Raw genomic sequence first — 25,330 nt, 5'->3', positions numbered from 1 at the left:
CATTACTTAGTCTTAACTCTCTAGACTCCTTATTTCTAAAAACAAGAATATTTATTTCACTTTTCTAGAAAATGCTTCTTGATTTAAGAATTTTTAGATATCTAGAAACAGCAGGTTTGGGGTTGTATTTGTAAATACAATCTGTGTAAATAAAATGTGTGTATTTAAAAATTATTTTTATTTTATCAATTATTTTTTGCCCAGCACCAATTAATTTATAATTATTATGTTTAATAGGTCATTTTATATCTATATTATTATTATTATTATTATTATTATTATTATAAAAATCATTATGCTAACTATTATTATTATTAGCATAAAAATGCTGGGATATCATCATATCATCATTTTGTAATCCAAACCCAATGTTGGACAATCTAGTTAAATTTAAATTATTTTTTTTAATGCAAATTAAAATGCATTCATTCATTTTCTTTTCGGCTTAGTCTCTTTAGGGGGGTGAGGGCAATACAATATACGGTTTGAACTATAAACTGAATGGAAACCTATAATGTACCCACTTTTCACAAACACACACACACACACACACACACACACACACGCACACACGCACACACACACCTAGATTATTATAAATGAATCATTGTTAATATACTGCTTATTATTGTTTTTTATTACTGTTATTTTATCTTAAAATGTTGATTGTTAAATGTACAGTTTATTCTGATCTATTATTATTTGTATTGATTTGTATAAATAATATGATATATTAAATATTAATGTGATATTGAAAATTATTATGATATATTGAATAATATGATGTATTGTTGATATTTTATTTAATTATTATTTATAAATATAAAAAAATCTATTGTATTTTCTATTGTGAGTACTGTTTTAATATTGTATGTTACTTTTTTATGTAAACTTTATAACTGCTTTGGCAATACATTTGTAACTTTTGTCGTCAATAAAGCAATTATTGAATTGGAGAGAGAGAGAGAGAGAGAGAGAGAGAGAGAGAGAGAGAGAGAGAGAGAGAGAGAGAGAGAGAGAGAGAGAGAGAGAGAGAGAGAGATCGCTCAGTAAATGAAAGCAGTGTGTCAGTACTCTCACATTCATCTGCATGGCTGCCACAGAAGTAAACACATATCCAGTAAGTTATATATATATATATATATATACATCCTCTTCTATTTACTGCTCATTATTAATATTCTCAACACGCGTATTAATTAGTAGTTAAAGCTTTAAACATTTACATAATTTACTTATAGCATGTGTATGCAATTAGTTGCAGTGGAGAAAATAGGATTCAATACGCTTTTTAAGCAACACAACCCTAAATAAAATACGACATTAAATCATAGTACAATCCGAGCCATAGCTAGCCTAACTTACTATAACTGTAAGTGACGTTAACTGTAACGTTAACTCTTTATTCATGAACACTCGGGCATATTGTAATACTACAGTGGACTAATAAAGTAATAAATACCGTAGTATATGTAGTTTTTACTACAGTAAACTGTGCTGTGTTGCAGTATAATATACTATATATAGTTATATAAAACTACAAGATTGAGTAATTTGGTTATTTTACTATAGCTAGTTGTTGTGTTGTCATAGCAACTATAAAACCGCCACAAACACGTTAGCATCGTATGATCCAAAAAACACTATATATAGCTGCTTTTCCACTATCGTGCCAAACCGTTCTAAGAACACTTCGGTACGGTTACGGTTGTTTCTCCACTGAGCCTGGAACGGCGCGGCACGATTACAAACCGTTCTTGGCCCGGAATTCTCGGCACGGTTAGACAACCGTGCTGAACTGTGCTGACAGATTCTGTGTGTTGACGTCGCGACTCGGTTGCTAAGCTACCACAGCTGGTTCAGCAGAAGCGCGCTAGTCATCAGACATCCTAAATAAACTACAGTACATTTAATATAAAATAATGATCCAGGTCTAAACGATACAGTTTGAAAAAGGTTTTAAAACCATAGAGCAGTCTCTGGCAGAGAAGTGAATAACTCATCACATTCTTACGAAGATATTTTATTCATTAAAGTTATTATTTTATTGACTTGAATACAGACCTACTTCGCCTGCCTGAATGTGAGTTTATTGCACGCAGCGCTGTATTTCACAGCACAAAACTCGCTCTGATCCGGGAGAGAGATGCCAGCGATTTGCGCTGCTGACTTTTTTTTCCTGCTGCGCATCGAATAAAGCGAATAAAGTCACTCTCAGCATCGTCGATGTCCAAATTCCACAACAACATAACTAAATCCATGGAACACGAACTTACAGACTCTTTTAACAACGAGGAAATAATTGCACTTTTTAATTCAAAGCCAGGACAGCTTGTTAATTCCGGCGAGACCACCTGAAGGACGGCGTGTTGTAATGTCGGCTGTCCAAAAGACTTTGCTTGAAAGCTTTACGGAGCGGCACTGTAACTGTCCAAGGTAACGTTACTGTTGAATGATTTATATTATAGCATATGCACTAAAAAAACAAGTCAAAACAATGAATGAATTAAATAAATATGGATTCTTAAATGTCAGTATTGCTTTTACTCAAAAAATATCAATACGTTTTGACAAATGTTTTATAAAAATAAAATGAGCAATTTTCATCATTTCAGCTATAGGCAATTATATGATTCAGTTATACATATGACATTTATGAGGCATGTAACATGTTTCTGTGTTTTTGTTCTTGGTGATCTTTAATATAGCTACGCAAATATTTTCTAAAACGTCAAGCAATAATTCGCCTTCAGCTTGTTAGTTAATTATGAACACAAAATAATTATAATAATAAAAATAAAATTATCAAAATAAAAAGATAATAGAGCAGCATTTTGCTAAATATAATAGTGCTTTATATGCTTTATATCCTGCTATATGTGTTGTTTCATATTCGTTTTTTATTTCACTTGCTGCATTCGTTATTTTATGTTTGAATAGTAAAACAAATAACAGCCATCGCTTAATTGGTTTCATTTTAACATCATAATGTAGTATATTTTATATCATTATCAACTTTTGATATAAAAACGCAGTGTAATTTAATTAATTGTTAAAAATGAAATAATTTATGTGCTGTGTTTTTATTAGTGAAAGTGCCCGCTCACCTTTGACAAGGCCTGTCCAAAATTATTTTTCTGCCACTATATGCAAATGCACTATTATTTTTGTCTTATCATTCTTTATTTTTCTGTTATGTTCAGAGATTTTAAATATTTATTTCCCCTCTAATTATTTTCAATCATCACGTTACATTTTGGTAATTTTCCCTCCAAATAAAATTTAGCCAAAGCTGCGCAACATATAAATAAATAAGGGTGCACATGTACCTATATTTAGCACCCCTATTTGATAGAGCGGCATAACAGTGTTTAGTCACATGGTTGCTTTTGCTTTTATGAAAAAAAAAATACTTGTTTCGGCTCTTATTTAACTTTAATTGAACAAAGGGAGCCGTTTACTTTGCGTTACCAAGGCAACTACTGATGCGTTTTGTGTAATGTTTTAAAGAGCTTTGTCGCAGCACGACAGTGGAAAATGAAACCGTATCCGTGCTGTCTGGCCCGGTTTGGCACGGAATGGAACAGTTCTGTTTAAAGAACGATTCAGCACGATAGTGGAAAAGCGGCTTATAATATTTACTATAAAGTACTATAGTATCGTTTTTTACACGTGGGTTGTTTCAAAACCTTATGCTTTACTTTTATAAATTACTATTAGTGTGTGTAAATCCACTGTCGAAGTCATTTCAAGCTGATTAGCTCTAGTAAGCAGATCAGCTTTGGCTCTTCAGTCGTCTGTTGTGTCGTGTTAGTTTAGGAGTACGTTATACTAATATTACGCTTTTGAGGTGTCTATATTTATAAATGCAGCACTGAGAGGATGTTTGTCGGGGTGATGGCAGTGGAAAGCTTGAGTCTATGTATAAAGAGCTCTTTGTATCCGGCGTGTGTGTTGAAAATAAAGGCTGTGAAACACTTCCTTGTGTTTGTAGAGAGCCGAGAGCTGTGAATACCTCAGCATGCTGCTTTTCTCTGTCATACACGCTCAGAGCTGCATACTAATATGCTCAATTACACTAATAAAAATGCTTACTTAAGAGTTTTTGCCTTGTTTCTAGTCCAAATATCTAAAACCCTTAATTTAACAAGCATTTAATTGAAAATATTTCAATATTTCAATATTTTAAAATTGAGTTTTTCCTTAAAACAAGCTAAAATAATTGGTAGCATTTACTAATGGACCATTATTAAAGTCATTATTAATTCTGCGTGATATTTCATAGAAGCATATTATTTTAGCATGATCTTTTAATTATTGGAAAGTTAAAAAAGACAGAATTTAATTGAGTTTTTCTTTAAAATAAGCTAAATAATTGGTAACACTTTAAAATAATGTTCAGTTAATGTATTTACTAACATGAACATACAATTAGTAGCCTAATACATTTATTATGTTATTTGTTCAAATTTGTCTGTTATTTAAGTTAAATAATGTTCATGTTAACTTACTGTGCATCAACTAATGTTAACAAGCACAACTTTGCTTTTTAATAATGCATTAGTTACTGTTGACCTCTGATTGATTAATGCTTATATGATTATTTATACCTAATGTTAGTAAAGACATGGACCATTTTTTCTAAAGTGTTACCAAATAATTTGCCATTGGGGTAGGCAAAATAATATTGTTTTTACTTTAAAAATAAGATTATCTTGTTTACCCCATTTGGCAGAGGAAAAAAACCAGGAAATACTGTGGAAAAATGTGAAAATCATTATTGTATGTTCATTTACAGCTTCATTTCGTGTCATTATTAATGTTGCTTGATATTTTGTGGAAGTAAATTATTCTTGCATGACTCTTTAATGAATAAAAAGGACAGGATTTATACGAAATGATATTATTTTGTAATACTATAAATCTTTATTATTAATTATTTATGTTACATTTGATCAGTTAATTTCACTCCAAAAATGACTGCTGCTTTGTGTTGTAACTACTTATTTAAAATGAGTTAAAATAACAACTCCTATGTTTTTTAAGGGACAACTTTATTGTTTTATGTTCAATCCACTTAAATTTGTAAAACAATTTAATTAACGTAATCTATTCGTTTTGGGACAACACACTCAACAATGGCTTTTGCTGCTTGTTCAAACTACCTATTTAAAATGAGTAGAAAACAACACAATTATTTAGTTTTTTTTGGGAAAACTTATGTTTTATGTTCAATCCACTAAAATTTGTAAAAACGTTGGTTAATTTAATATACTCAATTACACTCATAAAAATGCTTACTTAAGAGTTTTATTTTGCCTTGTTTCTAGTCCAAATATCTGATAACCCTTAATTTAACAAGCATTTAAGTAAAAATATTTCAATATTTCAAAATGGAGTTTTTTCCTAAAACAAGCTAAAATAATTGGTAGCATTAACTAATGGACCATTATTTAAGTCATTATTAATTCTGCGTGATATTTCCTAAAAGCATACTATTTTGACATAATTTTTAATGATTGGAAAGTTAAAAAAGACAGAATATTTATTTTTTGGGGGGAAAACTTAAAAGTTTTATGTTTAATCCACTAAAATTTGTAAAAACGTTGGTTAATTTAATTGATTTCTGTTGGGTCAGCATGAATGAATTGTGTGGAACCCAACATTTTTTTAGTGTTGCTTAAAAAATAATAAATTGACCGACATACTTTAAATCAACCCAGGCTCATTCTGAAAACGTACCCCTATATACATATCTGGAGAGCACCAAATACATCCCACAAGCTTTGTTTTTTGTAGTTTTTGCAAATCCGCTGTGCACGCATTTTGAGGTCTCAAATTTTTCTTGCGAGTGCCATTCGTGCCTACTCTTCTCGCGCAAGTCCACCAGAGGCTGCTGTATACACATTTTGAGATCTCAAATTTCTCTCGCGAGTACCATTCGCACCTGCTGTTCACGCGTACATCCACCAGAGGCCGCTGTGAACGCTTTTTTGAGATCTAAAATTTCTCTTGCGAGTGCCATTCGCGCCTGCCGTTCATGCCTAAATCCACCAGAGGCCGCTGTGCATAATTTTTAATATCTCAAATTTCTCTTGCGAGTGCCATTCACACCAGCTGTTCATGCCTAAATCCACCAGAGGCCGCGGTGTACGTTTTTTCAAGCTCAAATTTCTCTCGCAAGTGCCATTCACGCCTGCTCTTCTTCCGTAAATCCACCAGAGGCCGCTGTCGACTGACTGACTGACCCCCCCTACTCCTTTCCTAAACCCAACCAATAGTGTTTTCAAAAGCATCGATTGACCAGCTACCACCACTTTCCCTAAACCCAACCGATAGTCTTAAAAAGCAATCCAGAAAAAGAAAAGCCCTTGTCTGATTTTTACCACATTTTCAGATTTTACCACATTCTCACCCTGTTATTTACTTGTTTATTTTATTTTTTGGCTTCTGTTTTTGTCTTACCCGCTTTCTGGAACCGTTCTTCACTCGACTCGAACCCTGTCATTGTGGTCAACTCCCCTGTGCATCTAAAGTCCGCCAACGTGCATGGCGAGGTAACTGGACAAACTGGTAACAGCGGTGAAGCCGCCCATACGGAGGTAAGCGGTCAGCTGCTAGCAAGAAAAGGAACAGCATCATACCGCCACATAGCACTCGTTTTAAAGATGAAATGCAGCCATACGTACTTCTGGCAACATGCTCCGCGATGTCCATAAATGTAAATAGGGCTCCGTTTTCAGAATGAGCCTATGTTGCTTTAAATAATGTTCCATTAGTTAATCTTCCAACTAATATTAATTAATTGCTTGACTTTCATGCACTTGCAACCACTTGCCTTTAGTAAATCCAATGAACCATTTTTACAAAGAGTGGTGTAGAGGTTTTTCCAAGTGCTGTGTTTTTCAGACTGAGGAGATGCGGAGTCTGTCTCTGAGTGGTCATGTGGGTTTCGACAGTCTCCCGGATCAACTGGTCAGTAAATCAGTCAGTCAAGGATTCAGCTTCAACATTCTCTGCGTAGGTGAGAGCAACCTGCTTTAACATCACGCATATCTGACATGTACAGTAGAGGCACATATTATTACAACACTAGTGTTTTCACCAACTGAAGAATGGTTTAAAGTCATTTTTCCCGATCTTTTGCTGTAATGTGTCAAAAGGAAACATCAGTTTACATTTTCACACAACTTTTTTGCTAATAATTGTAATAATACAGTAAGATAAGGTCTATGCATATATACAGTTGAATTATTAGCCCCCCCTGTATATTTCCCCCTAATTTCTGTTTAAGGGAGAGATTTTTTCAACACATTTCTAAACATAATAGTTTTAATAACTCATTTCTAATAACTGATTTATTTTATCTTTGCCAGGATGACAGTAATTAATATTTGACTAGATATTTTTCAAGATACTAGTATTCAGCTTAAAGTGACATTTAAAGGCTTAACTAGGTTAACTAGGGTTATTAGGCAAGTCATTGTATAACAGTGGTTTGTTCTGTAGACAACTGAAAACAAATATTGCTTAAGAGGGCTAACAATATTGACCTTAAAATGGTTTTAAAAAATTAAAAACTGCTTTTATTAAAGCCGAAATAAAACAAATAAGACTTTTTCCAGAAGAAAAAATATTATAGGAAATACTGTGAAAAATTCCTGAATCTGTTAAACATCATTTGGGAAATATTTTATATAGAAAAAAATCACAGGAGGGCTCACAGTTTTAATTGTACTTTAAGCGGAATACTTGTATCTTGTGAAATAAATATATTCTAAATAGAATATTCTAAATTAAAATATAACAAAAAATATAACAAAATTGTTATTATAAATGAGTTACTAAAACTGTCATGTTCAAAAATGTGTTGGAAACAATTCTTCTCTCCATTAAATAATATTTGAGAAATAGTTAATATAAGATTTAAAATTTTAGAGATAATCATTTTGACTCATTCCCAAGTACATTTTGCATTTTCAAAAAATGTAAAGAAGCAGTTTTGAATTTTTAACACTAATTATCTCAAGGTAAATCCAAAAATAATGTTTGTACATGTATTTATGGACAGACACCTATTTTTGACTGTCTCCCATTATTACAATTAATAGAAATAAAAAGTGTTTGGAAAAGTAAACTGATATTTCATACTGACACACTACAGTAGTGGCACAGTAGGTAGTGCTGTCGCCTCACAGCAAGAAGATCGCTGGTTCGAGCCTCGGCTGGGTTGGCGCTTTTGTGTGGAGTTTGCATGTTCTCCCTGCGTTCGCGTGGGTTTCCTTCAGGTGCTCTGGTTTCCCCCACAGTCCAAAGACATGTGGTACAGGTGAATTGAGTAGGCTGAATTGTCTGTAGTGTATGGATGTTTCCCAGAGATGGGTTGCAGCTGGAAGGGCATCTGCTGCGTAAAAACATACGCTGGATAAGTTGGCGGTTCATTCCGCTGTGGCGACCCCAGAATAATAAAGGGACTAAACCGAAAAGAAAATGAATGAATGAACACTACAGTAAAACAGAAAAAATGGACATAAATTTTTTTATACAGCAACCACGACTGTACACTGTAAAAATATCTGTTAATTAACAGTTTTTGTATTTTGTGTTTTCCCTTTATTTACGGTTTTGAATTGCAATATGGGATTCAACTCTAAATTCAACTCTACAGTTTGTGACTTTTATTGAGATTTTTTTTTTATTTTGGCCTTATTTCCTATATTAGATAGGACAGTAATCAGAAAGGAAGTGAAGTGGGAGGTAGGGTTGGTTGGGAAATGTCCAGGATTTGAACTCGGGATGCCCTGAAGTGCTGCCGCACCATATGTCAGCATGCTAACCACTAGGCCAGTGTCCAAACTTGGTCCTGGAGGACCGGTGTCCTGCTGAGTTTAGCCAAAGAGCATAGAATCACCAAGAGGCGACACTCTAGTGCAATTTGGGAAACAGCCACTAGATGGCGCGGCGGCCATTTTGGAATGAAAACTCCAAGTCATAAGTTTGTAAAATAAACTATTAAATGTGCTGATAATTGTGATAGTAAGTGTTGTATTGTCGTCTTTCAGGTTGTGTCTTTTTAAATAAACAAATAAAAAAACAATTGTTGTTTTATAATGTTAAATTTAATCATAAGCTTAGCAAGCAATTTTGGAGAATTTGATGTTTCCTCATTTAAACAGAGTGCCCAAGCATACTGCCCGAGAGATGTTTCAAAAATGGCCACCGAGGGAAATGACTTGCCTTAAAGGGACTTTGGTTTAGCTCCAACTTCAACACACCTGCCAGGAAGTTTCTAGTATATCTAGTAAGAGCTTGATTAGCTGGTTCAGGTGTGTTTGATTAGGGTTGAAGCTAACTGTTTTAGTAGTTTGAAAAAATTAACATATAAAAAATAATATACAGAGAAATAAGTCTGTAGAATAACAGACAATGTGCTGCAGATTATTACAAGGTTTTTGTAGCATAAAATACAACACCAACCCAGACAATATAGCACTGCAAACTATTACAAATGTTCATAAAAGTCACTTTTTGGATCTTTTCAAGCTTAAAAGTTGTTGGTGGAAAAATAAAGCTCCCATAATGCAATTCAAAATCATAAATAAACAGGAAAACGTTAAAACATGAATCACAAAATACGAAAAACTGCTAATTTACTGATGTTTTTTTAAAGTGGATATTAGGTGATGCAACTGATTTTGGTCTTGTTTTGACAGGAGAAACCGGGATAGGCAAATCCACATTAATGAACACACTCTTCAACACAACATTTGAGAATGAAGAGGCCAGTCATTTCCACAACGGTGTGCATTTACGGCCCAGAACCTACAGCCTGCAGGAGAGCAATGTGGACCTGCAGCTCACCATTGTGGACACTGTGGGATTCGGAGACCAGGTTAATAAAGAAGAAAGGTAATTAATGAGGTTACAATAACAATAAATAATACAGTACACATATTCTACAAGGAAATAGGTATTTCTCAACATACCAAGTTTATAAAGAGGAGGTCATATGGTATTTTAATGTGTCCTAATATTGTGTCTACAACAGGTTTAAATGCATCTAAGGTCAGAAATCATTGTAATTTTCTAATAATAAGTATTTAATATTTTAATACAGCTTATTATGTATAAATTAATGTCTGTAAAATCATCCCTTCCATGAGCCGACTCTGCTCTGATTGGTCAGCTGGTCTGGTTTGATTGGTCTTTTGAATCTATAACATTCGTGTGTCACAGAAGGCAAGGCAGGGTAAAGCTAATACAGCTGCGGATACGCACATCAATATAGCATAATTTTTGTGACAGTGTACAACAATAATTACTGTTTTTACATTTTTGTGATGGTTGGGTTTAGGGTTGGGGGTAGATATTAATAAAGTAGAATTTAATTGGTTAATAAATAAATAATTAAAATAGTTCTCGTTTTAATTACTGTTTTTGCATTACTGTGAGGGGTAGGTTTAGGTTTAGGTTGGGGTAAACAATAATAAAACACAATAAATGAGTAATTTAATAAATAATATTTTTCGTTATCTTAACAAAGTAGCTCCTCCCCCTTTTTAATAAAAAACAGCCAATAGCATTTAGTTTTTATGACAGCTCTGCTAGTGAGAATGTCAAATGTGTAAAGGGCACATTGACAATAATAAACTTGTCTTGTCTTGTTTCTCTGCAGTTATAAGCCTATCGTGGACTACATTGATGCCCAGTTTGAGAACTTCCTTGAGGAAGAGCTTAAAATCAAACGTTCCCTTTATAACTATCATGATTCCCGCATACACATCTGCCTGTACTTCATCGCTCCCAGCGGGCACTCGCTGAAGTCGCTGGATTTAGTGACCATGAAGAAGCTTGACAGCAAGGTACTGTTTGTCATTTAGTTGTTATTTAGAGTCACCATGAAACTGAAGTTAAGATTGTCCTTTTTTCCGATACTGTGCCCACCCTAAAGCACTGATAGCCCTGCACTAAAGCATTGATAACTCTAATCCAAGGCAGTGATAGCTCCTCCGTAAAGGACTGATAGCCCTGCCTTAAAGGAATGATAGCTCCACCCTAAAGCACTTATAGCCCCGCCCTAAAGGACTAATAGCTCTATTCTAAGGGCCTTCTCACACTATGCTATCCGAACCGTGCCCAGTCCCATTTCCCGCATCGTTTGAGAAGTGTGAGTGCGCTGAATCGGGCTCAGGCACGGTTCACTTGGCCGGCCCTGGTCCGGTTGGAAGAGGTGGGCCTGAGCGCAGTTCACTTGAACTGATAGTCCCACCCTAAAGGACTGATAGCTCCGCCCTTAAGAAATGATAGCTCTACTCTAAAGCAGTGATAGCTCCTCTTTAAAGGACTGATAACCCACCCCTAAAGGACTGATAGTCCCACCATAAAGGACTGATAGCTCCGCCCTAAAGGACTGATCGCTTCACTCTAAAGCAGTGATAGCTCCTCCCTAAAGGACTGATTACCCAGCCCTAAAGGACTGATAGTCCCACCCTAAAGGACTGATAGCTCCACCCTAAAGGACTGATAGCTCCGCCCTAAAGGACTGATCGCTCCACTCTAAAGCAGTGATAGCTCCACCCTAAAAAACTGAGCGCTCCACTTTAAAGCACTGATAGCTCCTCCCTAAAGGACTGATAGCTCCACTCTAAAGCAGTGATAGCTCCACCCTAAAGAACTGAAAGCAGTGATAAGCTCCAGCCTAAAGAACTGATAGCTCCACTCTAAAGCAGTGACAGCTCCACCCTAAAGAACTGAAAGCAGTGATAGCTCCACCCTTAAGAACTGAACGCTCCATTCTAAAGCACTGATAGCTCCTCCCTAAAGGACAGTTAGCCCTAAAGCACTGATAGCTCCACTGTAAAGAACTGATAGTTCCGCCTGATAGCACGGATAGCCCCATCCTAAAACACTGATAGCTCCGCCCTAAATTAATTCCATGTTCCCAGTAGTGAAGAAGTGAAGTCTTTCGAGCAGGAAGGAAGTTTATGATATTTGATTCAAGTTTATGAGGGCAAATACATTTTTACAAAATAATGAAGTGCACAGATACATCAATATCTATAATAACTGTAATATACATATAAAATAGGAATAGTTCATTTTGACTTCATGGCAACATAGCTCTTAAAGTGCACCTATTATGCTGTTTTAAAAGGTTAATTCACCCAAAAATGAACAGTCTGTTATTAATTACACACCCTCCTGTCCTCTGAGACCTTAGTTCATCTTAAAAACACAAATGAAGATATTTCAGATGAAATCTGAGCGCTCTCTGACCCTATACAGAGAGGAATGGTCCAGAGATGTTCAGAAAAAGAACTATATCAAAACAATCCATGTGACTTCAGTGGTTCAACTGTAATCATACGAATCTCCAAGAACACTTTTGTGCACCAAAAACATGTCAGCTTTTTAACTTTGTTCACCATTGTTCCCATCCATCTCTTTTTATCCGCATTTTAGAAGATTGCAATATTGCAAATGCTTAATGGACAGTTCAAGATGCGCATTTCTTTTGAAAATGTACATAAAAATTAAGTGAGCACTACAGAGTAGGATAAACTTTTTATCCTAGAAGAAAAAAATGTGCATAAACTACAATGCAAATGCATTTACTAAATAAAGACAAGCATCAAAAAAGTCATGTGATTTTGTTTTAACAGGTCATGTGATGATAAAAATATGCTTGATGGGATGCATGAATGGACAAACCAGTATTTCCAGCACACTGTAAAAGATCTGAAATGTTGTTTTACTAATTTCTAAAATCCCTCAGCCAAAGTCTGTCATCATAGTGCTTCAGTATTATAATAATAAAATTATTATTGCCTTCAGAACTATCTTGAGCATCTGTCTGTGCTCCCAAGGAGCGTCTCACGTCTTCATAGTGTTTACATCTATGGCACAACTCATTTATTAAAGAAGAAAAAGCCCTCAGTGGCTTCTCCTACTGCACTAAACTACATTTATCTGTTTGATATTTGACGCCAGTTTATCAGGAAGGGACAATTTTGTTCTCTTTGACTCATTAAATGGAAACGCTGCTTTATTCGCTAATGTTTTATGCAATATTCCAGTTTTTGTGCATATATTCAATTTGCATCTTTGGATGGAAACATAATGTCTTCTCCCCGTGTTAGTTGTTGGAGCTTTGTGATGCATATAATTAATCCAAACTTTTTTGCTTGCCAACCAGGTCAACATTATTCCTATCATAGCGAAGGCGGACACGGTTTCAAAAAGCGAGCTTCAGAAATTTAAGATCAAGATCATGAGTGAATTGGTCAGCAATGGAGTCCAGATCTACCAGTTTCCAACAGATGACGAAGCAGTGGCTGAAATAAACTCTTCTATGAATGTAAGATATATATTGTGAATACAATTGAAGTCAAAATTATTCACCCTTTGTGAATTTTTTCCAAATGATGTTTAACAGATTCAGGAATTTTCCACAGTAATTCCTATAATATTTTTTCTTCTGGAAAAAGTCTTATTTGTTTTATTTTGGCTAGAATGAAAGCAGTTTTAATTTTTTTAAAACCCATTTTAAGCTCAATATTATAAGCCCCCTTAAACAATATTTGTTTTGGATTGTCTACAGAACAAACCACTGTTATACAATGACTTGCCTAATTACCCTAACTTGCCTAATTAACCTAGTTAAGCCTTTAAATGTCACTTTAAGCTGAATACTAGTATCTTATCTTGATCAAACTACATGCTCCTGCACTGTTTGTTTTTTAGGCTCATCTCCCATTTGCTGTGATTGGAAGCAGTGAAGAGGTTAAAATTGGGAACAAAATGGTGCGAGCAAGACAGTACCCATGGGGAGTGGTACAAGGTACGAACTGCTGATAAAAATAGTCATTCATTCATTTTTCATTGGCTTAGTCCGTTATTAATCAGGGGTCGCCACAATGGAATGAACCACCAACTATTTTGGCATGTGCTTTACACAGCGAATGCCTTTGAAGCTGCTACCCAGTACTGGCCAATTTAGTTAATCCAATTCCACTATAGCGCATGTGTTTAGGCTGTGGAAACACCCAGAGGAAACCCACATGTACACGGGGAGAACATGCAAACTCCACACAGAAATGCCAACTTTGACATAACATGTCATTTAATGCAAAATAAGTAAAGTGTGTGTTGATGAACTGCAGCAGATGCTAAGTCACATTGTTCTGTGTGTGTTTTGTTGTGCTCAGTGGAGAACGAGAGTCACTGTGACTTTGTGAAGCTGCGAGAGATGCTGATTCGAGTCAACATGCTGGACCTGCGAGAACAGACCCACGCCAGACACTACGAGCTTTACCGCCGCTGCAAACTCGAGGAGATGGGCTTTAAAGACACCGATGCGGACAGTGAACCCTTCAGGTACTGCAGAAAAGCATAGAATTATAGCATAAAAGGACATTATTCTGTTTATTGTCTTAAAAAAGATTAAGTATAAAGTACATCCAGGAGGTTGTTATCCCAGAATAAAGATCTTTAGCTTTATACAAGGCTGCACATAAGCCTAATTAACCTAATTAAGCCTTTAAATGTCACTTTAAGCTGAACACTAGTATCTTGAACAATATCTAGTCTAATATTATGTACTGTCATCATGGCAAAGAAATGAGTTACTAAAACTATTGTTTAGAAATGTGTTGAATAAATCTGCTCTCTGTTAATCAGAGATTGGGGGAAAAAAAATATACAGGGGGGCTAATAATTCTGACCTCAGCTGTATCTGCCCTTACATGCAGTCTGCAGGAGACGTATGTGGCCAAGAGGAGAGAGTTTATTGGTGAGCTTCAGATGAAGGAGGAGCAGATGAGGCAGATGTTCGTCAATAAAGTGAAGGAGACTGAAGCGGAGCTAAAGGAGAAGGAGAGAGAGGTACGAACACTGCACAAAAAAAAAAAATCAACTTTGCACTTTATAGTAGAAGTACAGTTGAAGTCAAAATCATTCACCCTACTGTGAGTTTGTTTCTCGTTCAAATATTTCCCAAATGATGTTTAACAGAGCAAGGAAATTTTCTCAGTATTCCCTATAATATTTTTTTCTTCTGGAGAAAGTCTATTTTGTTTTGTTTCAGAATAAAAGCAGTTTTTATAAGTCAGAATTATTAGCCTTCCCAAATTATTAGCCCCCCTGTATATTTTATATACAATTCTTTGCTCTGTTAAACATCATTTGGAAAATATTTTAAAAAGAAAAAATACAGGAGGGCAAATAATATTGCCTTTAAATGTATATACTCACCGGCCACTTTATTAGGTACACCTGTCCAACTGCGCGTTAACGCAAATTTCTAATCAGCCAATTACATGGCATCAACTCAATTCATTTAGGCATGTAGACATGGTCAAGATGATCTGCTGCAGTTCAAACCAAGCATAAGAATGGGAGGAAAGGTGATTTAAGGGACTTTAAATGTGGCATGGTTGTTGGTGCCAGACGGGCTGGTCTGAGTATTTCAGAAACTCTGCTGATCTACTGGGATTTTCACGCACAACCATCTCTAGGGTTTACAGAGAATGGTCTGAAAAAGAGAAAGTATCCAGTGAGCGGCAGTTCTGTGGGTGCAAATGCCTTGTTGATGCCAGAGGAGAATGGCCAGACTGGTTACAGCTATCAGAAAGGTAACAGTAACTCAAACAAGCTCTCGCTACAACCGAGATCTGCAGAAGTGCTTTTCTGAACACACAACACGTCCAACTTTGAGGCGGATGGGCTACAGCAGCAGAAGACCACACCGGGTGCCACTCCTGTCAGCTAAGAACAGGAAACTGAGGCTATAATTCACACAGGCTCACCAAAACTGGACAATAGAGGATTGGAGAAACGCTGCCTGGTCTGATGAGTCTCCATTTCTGCTGCCACATTCAGATGGTCTGGTCATAATTTGGCATCAACAACATGAAAGCATGGATCCATCCCGCCTTGTATCGATGGTTCAGGCTGGTGGTGGTGTAATGGTGTGGAGGATATTTTCTTGGCACACTTTGGGCCCATTAGTACCAATTGAGCATCTTGTCAACACCACAGCCTACCAGAGTATTGTTGCTGACCATGTCCATCCCTTTATGACCACAGTGTACTCATCTTCTGATGGCCACTTCCAGTAGGATAACGCACCATATCATAAAGCGTAAATCATCTCAGACTGGTTTCTTGAACATGACAATGAGTTCACTGCACTCAAATGGCCTCCACAGTCACCAGAACTCAATCCAATAGAGCACCTTTGGGATGTGGTGGAATGGGAGATTGGCATCATGGATGTGCAGCTGACAAATCTGCAGCAACTGTGTGATGCTATCATGTCAATATGAAGCAAAATCTCTGAGGAATATTTTAAGTAGCTTGTTGAATCTATGCCACGAAGGATTAAAGCAGTTCTGAAGGCAAAATGGGTACCAGGTCCAACCTGGTACTAATAAGGTGTACCTAATAAAGTGGCCGGTGAGTGTATGTATGTGTGCGAATACTTAATTCCTATAAATTGTTTGCGCGTATAGGGTTAATGAAATTACTTAAAAAGGATTAACTGCATTCAAGTGAATGAGCATCTGAGTGAATAAGTGTTGCGTTGCAGCTGCACGAGAGGTTTGAGATGCTGAAACGCACACATCAGGAGGAGAAGCGCAGCCTGGAGGAGATGCGCAGAGATTTCGAGGAGGAGATGAACACATTCAACAGGAGGAAAGTGGCTGCAGAAACCCTTCAGTCGCTGCAGGGCTCCACAGGCCTCAAAAAAGACAAAGAGAAGAAGACGTAAGCCTTTGTGTCTGTCTGTGCTCATCTCTGTTTCTCTGTGTGCATGTGTGTGTGTGCGAATGAATGTGTCCGCATTCATGAGCGTCTGATGTCTGTGTTTGCTCTTCTGGCATCTGAACTATAAAATGTGTCTAGAAACAGCTCAAAATACCCCACTTATAATGTTTTCTAACTCCCTAAATCTGACCCTTTTAGGATTTGATGCTAATTGTGGGGTTTTGGTGACTCTCACTTTAAATTCAAATGAGATTGTGCACTTTTCAAAAGAGGGCGGAGCTACAAATGCCTTAGCGACAGATGATAGAGGCCATGGTCATTAGCCTCCTTGTTAGTGCAACTGACTCACATGCGGAAAGTCACCGGTTCGATACCAGCTCAGAGCGGGTTGGGTAGTGTAGGACCGGCGTGGTTACATTGGTGCTGTGACCCGGATGGGAGTGAGGTTTAGGCGCGTGAGTGTAACGGAGGCCAGCTTGTAAGTGCTGTGCAGGTAAATCTCACTCCTCTGACCTCTAAAGGTGCTCTAGCGACAAATGCTAGAGGCCATGGTCTTTAGCCTTCTTGTTAGAGCAACCGAATCCCATGCGGAAGGTCGCCGGATCGATCCCAGCTTGGAGCGGGTTGGGTGGTGTAGGACTGGCGGGGTTACATCAGCATAGTGGTAGATTCAAAACAGGACTAATGTTCTGGGGTCCGTTCTTCGTACGTGGATTACTCAATTAGCTGGATTTGGATATTGACGATTTGACACGATCCAGGATCGTTTCGTTCTTCAAAGCTGATCCGAGAGTTGTTGTCATAGCAACAGTTCTGCTAGGTCAAACCTGATCGGGAGCAGGTTCAATTCATATAAACAGGATTAGATCGGCTCAGTTCAAGCAAAGATAATACAGAAAGTATGTACAGAATTCTGATGTTTTCTTACAGTAGTAGTTATATACACTTGGGAAAATGGTACATATTTTTTAACTATATATATATATATATAAGTTATAGTCATTAATCAAATAAATAAAGTTATACATATTAATAAAACTTATGCAATCTGCACCCTTGAAATTAAAGTATAAAGACTGCCACCTGGTGGTGCAAAGAGAAAACTTATTGATATGAACTTTTTAGATCGCTTTAGTACAAATTGTGTATAATAGAAATGCACAATATGTGACTTTTTTTTTAAAGCAATAATACATTTATGCAGTCATAAACATGTTTTGATAGTTAATATGCCGGTAATTTGATGCTTCACAAAAGTTGCAGACACCTTTACCAATATCAAAACGCTTTTGTAAACAACCAGTTATTCTTTACACAGATTAAAAAACGGCTACTATAATAAAGAAAATCTTCTCTAAATGTGGAACTAAATACATTGATTTACATTGAAATACATGATGAATACTCTTGACACATGAAAGTGTAAAGCCTGCAGCTCACAACAAATGTGGAAGGTTATTGCGTGTCATATTTAGCCGTTTACTGCTGATTTGATGTAATTTTGCTCACATGGATAATTGAATATTAATCAGATGATGTCATTACGCTGATGTGCCGTCAACCAATCGTTGCATTGCTGATCATGATTTCGAGGATCGATAGATCTGTCCTTCACAACACACGCAGCGATCTCAGATCAGTTCATCCAGACATTTAATCTGATTCGCGAACTAGTTAGAAGAACCAAATAAGCGAGAGATCAGTTATCAAGATTAAAAGATCCAGGATCTGCCAAATCATCTTAGGTCATTTAAGCGAGGTACGAAGAACGGACCCCTGATGTAAACAAGGCCCTTGGTGTTTGATGTAGCAGAGCATTAGTGTTGTGATTTTATAGACTGTTTAAAGCAGAGATGCCCAAAGTAGGGCCTGCGGGGCAAAGTTAGCCCATTGTAACCTTTGATTTGGCCAACCATCCCATCTGAGAAGACAGTGAGAAGGATAGAGAGGGTTTGGGGCGAATAGGGATTGGAAGTCTTTTCTAATTTGAAGTAACCTTTTTTTGTTTGTTGATTGCTGAGCTACAAAAAAAGCAAACTGTAATTAAATTTTTCGATTAAATGTTGTTAATGAATCAGATTTTTTCAAAATGTTAACAATGCCACTCGATGGATAGAGGACTATGCAGAAGACATCAGTGAGCAAATCAAGGCAAACACTAGTGCAAGGGTCACCAACCTTTTGGAAACTGAGAGCTACTTCTTGGGTACCGATTAGTGTGAAGGGCTACCAGTTATTAAAAAACACATTTTCTTAATTTACTTTTAATTATATGTTATTATTAATAATTAATAATATTCCTCTATGTGAAGACATTGATCATGTTAATGATTTTTCACAGTAGTTGTCAACAATGATTTAACAAGTTTGATAAATATCAATATGCAACACTTCATTTGTCTGAAATTGTTTTTAAAGTTTTTTTTTTTTAATTTATAACTTAAAGTAATTTTCAAATTTACACCAATGCAAGTGTGATTTAAAAAGAATACCTATAAAAATATTAGATGCGGCTTACACATATGTGGTGCTATGGTGAGCTATTTTTAGAACAGGCCCGCGGGCAACTCATGTGAACCTGGCGGGCTACCTGGTGCCCACGGGCACCATGTTGGTGACCCCTACACTAGTGTAACTCCAATCTGTTATAAATTAGATCGTTTTAGCATTTACTGTAATAACTTCATTATTAAACGTTAAAGGATTAGGCTGTATCAGTTCATATAAAGCAATGTTTTCTGGTTATTTTGAAATATTCTTAAATAAATTAGGAAGTTAGCCATGGCAGCTGTACAGTATTTACCTTTGGCCCACTAGCCTCAATCAAGGTTGGTGTTTGATTCCCGTCATAAGAAAAAGTTTGGGCACATCTGATGTTTAAAGTCGGTGTGAAATCTGAATTGACAATATTTATTTTAATAGCTGAGCTCATTTTGTTATACTTAAGGTGAATTTAGATTTTTTTTCTCAGTAATTTTGAGTTTATGTAACGTAGTTGAATAGTTTATTGCATTTTTGATGTTTTGGTAGCTTCTAAACATACAATTGCAAGAAATATCGGAGAAAATCCTTCCTGAAGTATATACATATCTTTATTTCTCACAATTGTAAATCATATCAATTTATTATTAGCACAATCAGAGGTTTCTTATTTTGTAAAAGGAATTTCGTTTTAGCTTTCTTGCACAACTTTTACTATAAACCAGCAATCCATTTTAACTCTGATTAAATTATTGCATTATTACATAATTATGTTCAGCTAAAATAAAATAAATAAATAAATTACCTTTGAAATTCCCAGCAAACCGAGAGCTCTGAAGACTGTGCAAACTCTCTGGAGTGATTGTTCTTGTTGGTAATTTTGACAAGATTTTCACCACACAGCGACATCTAGTGGACATTTACAGCACCTCAAAACTGAGCAGAGGAGAACTTGTAAAACAGAGAGAAGAACGAGTTGAAGGGCCCTATCATACACCCGGCGCAATGTGGCGCAAGACGAGAATAGTTGTTTGCTAGTTTTAGCTTGACGCAAGAGTCGTTTGGATGTTTTCCGCCACGCTGTTTAAATAGCAAATGCATTTGCGCGCATGTGTGCACCCATAGGGGTTCTGGTTTAAAAAGGAAGGCGTGTTGAGGTGCATTGCTGGCGCGTTGCTATTTTGAGAAACTATAATAGATTTTTCAATAGACCAAAACAAAGCCGATCTAAAGTCCAGCGCAGAGCGCGTTAGTTATGCGCCTCGCTTACACACTGAAATATAAAATATTTAGGATGTTTATAGGAAATAATATTGATATATATATATAGGATATAAATATAAAGGATTAAAATATTACAAAACACATTATTTTCCAGCCTACATAAATATAAAAACCACTGCCTTCATGCCTTCTTCATCTCGGGAGGCTTTTTCAGTTCATACATAACAATTTGCTTTTGTATAATGTTATTATTATTAGCAGTATTATTTAATATATCCATATTTATATTTGTTTTATTAAGAACAAGCTTATATTTGTCCAGCTGTCAGGTTTTAGACCATATGGGGCACAGCATGTGTGTTTGGATATAACTCAGTAGTTTGAACACACTTCGTTATTATTGTTCATTTATTCGTTTGCTGGAAATTAGAACTGAGTTTAGAAATAGTTTTGAAACAAATATTTGTACTTAACAAACGAAATTAATTATTTATAGACTAATTTATGTCTGTGCGTAAAGGTTTCCCTATCCAAGAGCGAAAGTGAAAGTATATTATGAAATGCCTTGTCTCTTATTCTCGCGCTGTAGATGCTCTGTTTAACTGTTTTCTTGCTAGTGAATTGTTTAGTTTTTCCCCCTACACTTACTTTACGTCCTGTAAATAGCGAATGCGCTTATGGCGCGATGCAGCTGGCTCTTAAAGGGAATGGGAGATGAGACTCTGATTGGTTTATTCTCAAAACACACCTATAACTCATTAAGAAAATAAACTCAACCCTTTTAGACCATGCACCACGGCGCAAAGTGGATTTTTCCGTCCTTAAATTAGCAAAAGTGAATTCTTACACGCCCTGACTTTGCGCCCTGCGCTTTGCACTTTGCGCATGGACCATTAAAATAGAGCCCAAAGTGTTAGTTTACCCTAAAATAAAATAAAAAAAATCATTTGCTCACCTTCACGCTGCTCCAAACCCTGTTAAAATTGCTTCAGTTTGGGAACACGAATACTGTTCATCTGAGAGACTCTGACAGACTGTGATGCTTAAAAACCATACAAACTGATGCTGAACTAATGAAGCCTTTTACAGTCTATGAATGAAGAATCTGAGAGTACAAAAGCTTTTTGCTTTTTCAGCACGATTCTGTAAAAAAATGTAATTAAACCTGCAGATGGATTTTGTGAGAAGCTGAAAACTAAACATAAAATTAAAATAGATATAAATTTAGGGAGTGGCGTAAAAGCAAACTGAACTAATGAAGCATGTCTTAAAGTCCCCAAAAGGTTTTTAGCCATTTCTACACATAAGTGTGTTAAAAAATTGTGTAATAAAATCTGCAGATTGATTTTGAGAGATGTAGAGTAAATGGAGCGAGGCAGTGGCGCAGTAGGTAGTGCTGTCGCCTCACAGCAAGAAGGTTGCTTGGTCTTCTGGGTTTCTGTGTGGAGTTTGCATGTTCTCCCTGCGTTCGCGTGGGTTTCCTCCGGGTGCTCCGGTTTCCCCCACAGTCCAAAGACATGCGGTACAGGTGAATTGAGTAGGCTAAATTGTACGTGGTGTTTGAGTGTGTGTGTGAATGTGTGTGTGGAGATGGGTTGCGGCTGGAAGGGCATCTGCTGCGTAAAAACTTGCTGGATAAGTTGGCAGTTCATTCCGCCGCTGTGGTGACCCCGGATTAATAAAGGGACTAAGCCGACAAGAAAATAAATGAATGAATGAATGAATGTGGAGAGTAAATGCGAACTGAACTAATTAGGCAACTGAGTGCCCTAAAACGTTACTGTTTTTTTTTTTTAGCTATATCTGTGCAAACAATCCTTATGAAATATGCAAATTTATGCAGATTCAGTTTTAGGTTAGCCGAAAATTCGACAAAATGAAAAAAAAGAGCTTGTAAACTTTAATTTTCACAATGCAAACCTATTTATTATAACCAAATGTATTTGTTTTTGGTTAAACAAAGCTAAAGTAGCTCTCCTATATACAGTTGATGTCAGAATTATTGCCGCCCCCCCCCCCCCCCCCCTTTACATTTATTTTTCTTTTTTAAATATTTCCCAAGTTATATTTAACAGAGCAAGGAAATGTTCATAGTATGTCTGATAATATTTTTTCTTCTAGAGAAAGTCTTATTTGTTTTATTTCGGCTAGAATAAAAGCAGTTATTAATTTTTTAACAACCATTTTAAGGTCAACATTATTAGCCCCTTTAAGATATATATTTTTCTGATAGTCTACAGAACAAACCATCGTTATACAATAACTTGCCTAATTCCCCTAACCTGCCTAGTTAACCTAATTAACCTAGTTAAGCCTTTAAATGTTTTAAGCTGTATAGAAGTGTCTTGAAAAATATCTAGTCAATATTTACTGTCATCATGGGAAAGATAAAATAAATCATTCATTCATTTTCTTGTCGGCTTAGTCCTTTTATTAATCCGCCACAGCGGAATGAACCGCCAACTTATCCAGCGTATGTTTTTACGCAGCGAATGCCCTAAGAAATCAGTTTTTAAAGTTATTAAAACTATTGTGTTTAGAAATGTGCTGAAAAATCTGCTCTCCGTTAAACAGAAATTGGGGTAAAAATAAACAGGTGGGCTAATAATTCAGGGGGCTAATTGCAACTGTAATAAGTAAAGACATAAAATATTAATATAAAATTAATAGTGTTGTATATAAATTATTGAAACATTTGCATATTATTACTGAAATGAATATAAAAACAGAATAAATAAATATTTACACAAGTAAATGAACAGATTGACTGTGAACATCTGCTGAGGATTTGGCGGGTGCAGAGTCTGTGTGGACATACTTATCATAAGTGAATGAAAACCTAAATAAAATGTCTTTATATCTAAGATGAATCTAACATTTATTTTTAATCTGGCTGCATTTAATCACACCTATTCTTCTTCATTTTTCAGATGAGAGACGACCATCAGCATCAGCATTTCTACCAGTATTTTAAGCAGCTCCTCTTTCTTTCAGGTGATGATTTTATGATCAATAATTAATATAATCTCCTAAAATTGTTGTTCCAAACTTGAATGATTTTTTGTTGCTGTTCTGTTTGTGAAACATAAAATATAAAAAAGAAAAAGGAAATATGAATAAAATAAAGGCTGTGTTTTTGTCCATACACTAGATGCAAACACTCACAAAATCTTAACTTTGGAACAACATGATTGTGAGTTTTTAGGCAAGCTTTCTACCATTGCTCTGTTTAACTTTGTATTAATTAGTCAACATGTTGTCTTAATACATGAATTAATGCCTGACTGTGATAACTGGACTGTCACCATAATTTATAATTGATTTTTGTACATGGATGTTTTTTTTCCTCTAAACAGTTTTACAGAAGTCTTGTACAAGATTAATTGAGGTTTGTGTAGATTTATAATGACCAGAATAATGATATTTTTAAAGGTTAAGCATCTCTGCTGTTACAGCTCACCTGAAACTCTAATATATGTGAATAAATAAATCTAAAAATGTATTAATTCAATAGTAAAATATTAAATAAAAATACATTTTCAGTTTTGTTTGGTTAAGTTCTTTATTCATTTGTAATGTATATATATATATATATATATATATATATATATATATATATATATATATATATATATATATATATATAATTTATTATTATTATATTATTATTTACTTTTTTAGGAGGATATACAGAAAGGGTTTGCTCAAAAATCTATATACAGTTGATGTCAGAATTATACGGCCCCTTTGTACAGAGCAGACATCAACATCATAATGCATCATAATGCAATTCACAACCGTAAATAAACTGAAAATACTTGTTAATCACAAAATGACTGGCCTTTGGTCCATCTGCATATATTCCCTGACCTCAGAAAACTACTGAACTAGAAGATTTGTATCAGCCTTAGTGGCTTTTGCCAAAGGATTAGTTTGTGTACTTAACCAAATCCCAAACGTACTTAAACCAGCAGTTACTTGCTGAAATCTCCGCCATTCGCAGATGGCGAGAAGCAGAACACAAAACCAAACGTCTATCATATACAGCAGGGGCCTGTTTTAGAAAGGAGGTTAAGTGAAAACTCAGAGTATTTTAACCCTGAAATGAGAGAAACTCTGGGTTTTCCGTTTCAAAATGGCAAGTTTGACCAACTCGAGAAAGCAGGGTGAGTCAAGCCTGTTTCTGAAAGAGAGGTAACTTTAACTCAGAGTCAGTTACCGTGGTAACTTACTCTGTGAACCTAACCTGGTCAGGAGCAGGTTTATTCTCTAAACTCTGAGTTTCTGTCGGTCTCCTCCCCCTTTTTAAAGACGAAGTGGTATTTCTCGCCTTAGCTTAACGTTTCCACCCATCTATTTTAATGCTCATTTTGAAGATGTGCATAAAAACGATTGATGGAAACGTCATGATGCACATAACTTTGGAAAATACGCATAAAAAACACGCACATAACTAAGTAGGATGAACTTTTATTCTATAGAAAAGATGTGCATAAACTGAACAAATGTGCATTAAAGAAAGGTTTGTTATAAGAGATGATGATGAAAATGTGTGTGAATAGACACCTTAACCGTTTCAGTATCAATGTTGTTATGTTATTAATTTCCTCCAGAGTGTCTGGAGTGTGTCAAGAGCGCCTGTTCTCTGCGTCTCATGGCTTCAAACGCCCCCACACGTTCATTGTGTGTCAGCATTGTCTTCTTTAAATAGGCTACATTTATTAAATATAGAAAAGATTGACGCAGCTTCCTCTACCGCACTAAATTCTGCTTTTACTGTTGATATTTGGCGCCAGTTTAATCAGGAAGTGATGATTTTGTTCTTTTTGACTCGTTGGATGAAAATGCTGCTTTATTC

General features: G+C 35.9%; 1 protein-coding gene across 7 annotated transcripts; it reads left to right on the top strand.

Annotated features, from left to right (window-relative positions):
* Nucleotides 1-1,069: 1,069 nt before the first annotated feature.
* On the top strand, nt 1,070-24,019 carry septin8b (septin 8b). Of its 7 annotated transcripts, XR_012389602.1 has the most exons (13): nt 1,070-1,120; nt 6,537-6,602; nt 6,910-7,024; nt 9,714-9,909; nt 10,676-10,862; nt 13,196-13,357; nt 13,744-13,840; nt 14,208-14,376; nt 14,751-14,883; nt 16,589-16,767; nt 16,966-17,060; nt 17,219-17,260; nt 23,403-24,019. XR_012389602.1 is itself a non-coding variant. In XM_005169631.4 (11 exons), the coding sequence occupies exons 1-11, from the start codon at nt 1,091-1,093 to the stop codon at nt 23,404-23,406; spliced, it is 1,338 nt and encodes a 445-aa protein (XP_005169688.1). In that variant the 5' UTR covers nt 1,070-1,090; the 3' UTR covers nt 23,407-24,019.
* The last annotated feature ends 1,311 nt before the right edge of the window (nt 24,020-25,330 follow it).

Source organism: Danio rerio, chromosome 14, assembly GCF_049306965.1.
Source record: "Danio rerio strain Tuebingen ecotype United States chromosome 14, GRCz12tu, whole genome shotgun sequence".
In the NCBI taxonomy this organism is placed as follows: Eukaryota; Metazoa; Chordata; class Actinopteri; order Cypriniformes; family Danionidae; genus Danio; species Danio rerio.
The sequence above is the reverse complement of the archived record's forward strand: the minus strand, read 5'-3'. Positions and strand labels throughout refer to the sequence as shown.